At 51.2% G+C, this 3994-nt stretch overlaps 1 protein-coding gene across 1 annotated transcript; it reads right to left on the reverse strand.

The window, feature by feature from the left end:
- Positions 1-6: 6 nt before the first annotated feature.
- fndc10 (fibronectin type III domain containing 10) lies at positions 7-1592 on the reverse strand. Its single transcript, XM_020529123.2, has one exon. It carries the CDS (start codon positions 1323-1325, stop codon positions 540-542), a length of 786 nt encoding a protein of 261 aa, XP_020384712.1. The 5' UTR covers positions 1326-1592; the 3' UTR covers positions 7-539.
- Between the last annotated feature and the right edge of the window lie 2402 nt (positions 1593-3994).

The raw sequence follows: 3994 nt of genomic DNA on the forward strand, positions 1-3994 counted from the left end.
TCCCGAACCGAAACGTCAGCTTTCCTGCTCCTCTGATGCTGCCTGGCCTGCTGTGTTCATCCAGTTCCTCTCATGTTATCGGTTGTGCTTCTTCGTGTCAGAGAGCGATTGCAGTCCGCTCCCTCTGGCCAGTCACCGTTTCCAAGGCCGCCTTGACACCGAGAAGGGCAGGAAGTCACTTTTGGAGTGGGACACAGCGCCGGCTGCTGCCAGTGTTCATTTCAACCCAAAGTGGAGCCGCTTGTCTGTGTCTGTCGACCCTCAACACCCCCTCCCCTGGAGTCCAGACGCTGCAGTCAGATCCCTCCTGGGAAGGGCAAGGGGCCAGCAGTCTGTGTGTGTGTGTGTGTTTCTCCCCCGTCTCTTTATTTCGCTGTCTCTCCTCAACCTGCAGGGAGAGGGCTGATTCCAAGTGAACTTTCTCCTTTTCTTTTCTTCTGCCTCCTCCTGGCTACTTTTGATTACTGCTGCAGAAAAGTTTTTGTTTGTTTGTTCCTATAGTTCAATAGATGAGAGTTTTATGTATGTGTGTGTGTGTATTAGGTAGTGAGCCCGTGATCCTCACGTCCCCGTTTGGCGGAAGGCCGGCCGAAGGCGGGGTGCATGATATTCTCGGTGATGTAGGCCACCAAGAGGCAGATGATCACCAGCATCACGCAGATGGAGCCTCCTACGGCGGTCATGGCGATGACAATGTCCTGCATGCCGGCGGGCTCGGCGCGGAACTGCAGGCACTCCTCGTCTCGCCGGGAGCCGCCGCCGCCGCTGTACAGGGTGTGCAGGCAGATGCGGTAGTCGACGCTGTCGTGGACGCTGCTGAGCAGGTAATCGCGGCAGGCGACACCGAGCTGCACGCTCTCGCACTGGAACTGGGTGTAGAGGCCGCTCCAGCTGCAGTTCAGCTGGAAGCCCCGAAGGTGGCGCACGCTCCTGGGCCGCCACTGCAGGAAGACGCTGCTGTTCGCCAGCACGTTCGCCACTAGCGAGGGGCCCGAGCGGTACACCCGGCAGCTACCCGGGCCGCAGCGGAACCCGCTGTCCGTGCTCCTGAAACAAATCCTGCTCCCTCCTCCTCCTCCTCCTCTCCCGTTCAGCAGCACCTTATAGGCGCAAGTGCTGTCTTCCAGGCCGCTGCCCGTCTCCTCCTGCGGCTCGGGCTCGCTGTTGTTCGCTCTCCCGGTCTCCCCTGCTGCTCCTGCCGGCTCTCTTAGCGGCTCGGGCCGGCTGGTGTTCCAGGAGCCGCCGACCAGGGCGTCCCCGTCCTGGAGCTGGGGTTCGCCCCAGCACAGAAGCAGAAGCAGCGGCGGCAGCAGTAAGAGCAGCATCCTGCTTTCCCGGGAGCCCTGGGCTAAGGGAGAGAGGGCGGGGGGTGGGGGGGCGAGGAAAGGCACCGGAGCCTCCGCTGTCTCTGTCTTGTCTCTGTATCTCACTCACATCCTCCTGCCTGGGGGGCCTTAGCCAGCGCTTCCTCTCCCCCTGTGTGTGTGTGTGTGTGTGTGTAGGTCTCTCTGTCTCTCTCTCACTCCGGATCTGCTGCTGCTTTCTCCCTGCCTCTCGGTGATGTCACTGGCTTGACTTTCAGTCCATCTGATGTCCTTGGGCTGAGGAAAAGAGGCACACACCACGCTGGGCTCAATCTCTACCTCCCTCCCTCCCAAATACAAGCAGCTTCTCCTCCCCTCCACTGTCCCGGGCACTCGGTTTCCAAGGTCCCCACCCTCCTCGCAATCACAGCTTCCAGCGTCGTGTCTCGGATGGATGTTCACCTGAATTCCTTTCTGAAACCGAATTCATGGTCATCGTTGCAGTCACAAACCGTGTCCGCACAGCAATGCGAAGGGAACCTGCAACCCGCCCAAAACTCGCGGAGTCCTGACCTTTCCAAAGACTCACTCCCAATAGAAAGCGTCTGTATTGGATTCCCAGGCAGTCTCTCGGCTCAACCATCGTCTCCGTTGCCTTGATTTTTTTTTGTTTTAGGAAATTAGCGTCCGGTTTGGGTCGAACCTGTAGAGCTGACTTCCACAGCACCGCCCATTCCCCCCTGCAATACCCAATCCCCCTCAGCCTTGCTGCAACACCGAGGTCCAAGTGAGCGATTATCGATTTTAATGGGAAAATATAGGAGGAAGCTCAAGTGGAACGTAAACACTGGCATGGATTTGTTGGGCCGAATAGCCTGCGTGCACAATATCTTATTCTGTTTTGTGTACCCACCAGCCACAACCGTTTTTTCTGCACCAACTTGTCCCATGGTCTTGCATAGTTCCGCTCCAACTCGATCCATCTGATCCAAGTGCCAGTGTTCCATCAGAACACACCAAAACACTCAATCTACTCAAACGTTACTTCTGTTTCACCCACTCTGCCAACTGATCCCTATTGCTTCCCTGGATCAGTACAGCATCTGATCCCACTGTAACAGTCAGTGTCAGTGTCCCATTCAGTTGCTTTGAGCCAGTGCTTCTGACTATTTTGTTGTCCTCCCTTTTCTTCCCCTGCTTTTGTGAAGGGTGTGGCTTCCTGCTGTGCTTTGGTTGACATCCTCCAGTACTTTGCCCAAATGGCCATAGTTCAAGTTTGAGCTTATAAAGTATTGAGCTCATAGAGCTCATCACAGCTGAGCCTGACCTTAATATTATCGGATGTCCACGTACAGACCCACACAAACATTACAACTTAAAGCAATGGGCTGTTCTGATGATCTTCCCTCTATCTTGAAAAGGCTAAAGCTCAAATAATGCTCTGAAAGAGATGAGAACAAAATAGTTCTTATGTAGGTCCCAAACCATGTACAACTGAAAGAGAACAAATGTCAAGCGACAGCTGTTTTACAAAAAGAAAACCTCATTCAGTCCCAAACACTCATTTGTGCACTAATTAGACACTTCCTTCAATACTACTGACATCACTAAACTACATTTTCCCATCTGTCACACAGAGACAAACACATACGAAAAAGTGAGGCACCCACAGAGATATATAGCTAGAAAGGTAATGCAAATACACACACACACCTCATTCAGTCAAAAATGTAGGCATGTTTCCAGGGCCAATATTTATTGCTCACCCTGAATTCTCCTTGAAAAACCAGAGGTGAACGGGCTTCTTGAACAGGTTGTAGCCCATATGATGACGGTACACCTACAATACTGTTAGGCAGGGGCTTCCAGGAGCTTGACCCAGTGACAATAAAGGAACAGTGGTATATTTCTAAATCAGGATTGTATGTGACTTGGGCAGTTACTGACAAATCCCAAGGCCCTGTTGCCCTTGTTCTTCCAGATGGTAGAGGTCAGTAGTTTGGGAGCTGTTGTTGAACAAGCCCTGGTATGTTAGATGGAATTCTTGTGGCTGATTCCTATCAGGTGGATTGCTCTGCCTTGGATTGTGTTGAAGCTGCTTAAAGGTTTTTACAGCTGCACTCATTCCTGAACCTTATACATACCTGCACAGGAATATGTATTCAAAAATACACACACAAACATAGGGACGTGTAATATTACAAATCTTTGTGTGCAAACACAGAAGCATCCAGATTGTTGGATAGACCATATGTGGAATCTTGTGGTTAGTTGATTTGATGGGTAATATAGTGGCCTTGGAAATAGTCATAGAAGAGCAGTGAGAATTATTCCAGGTTTAAAGAACAGCTGCTCAGATATCCTCAAGGACCGGTTATTTGTGTACAGAAATGTATATAAGGTAATGTATTAGAGATCTCTAAAAGAAGGGAGAGGCTGAATAGGCTGGGACTATTTTCCCTGGAGTGTCAGAGGATGAGGGGTGACCTTGTAGAAGTTTATAAGATCATGAGAGGCATGGAAGGGAGAGACTTAAAAGGGACCTATGGGGCAACTTTTTCATGCAGAGGGTGGTGCATGTATGGAATGAGCTGCCAGATGAGGTGGTGGAGGTTGGTACAATTACAATATTTACAATATTTAAAAGGCATCTGAATGAGTACATGAATAGGAAGGATTTAGAGGGATAT

Source organism: Rhincodon typus, chromosome 31 (genome assembly GCF_021869965.1).
Source record: "Rhincodon typus isolate 14 chromosome 31, sRhiTyp1.1, whole genome shotgun sequence".
In the NCBI taxonomy this organism is placed as follows: Eukaryota; Metazoa; Chordata; class Chondrichthyes; order Orectolobiformes; family Rhincodontidae; genus Rhincodon; species Rhincodon typus.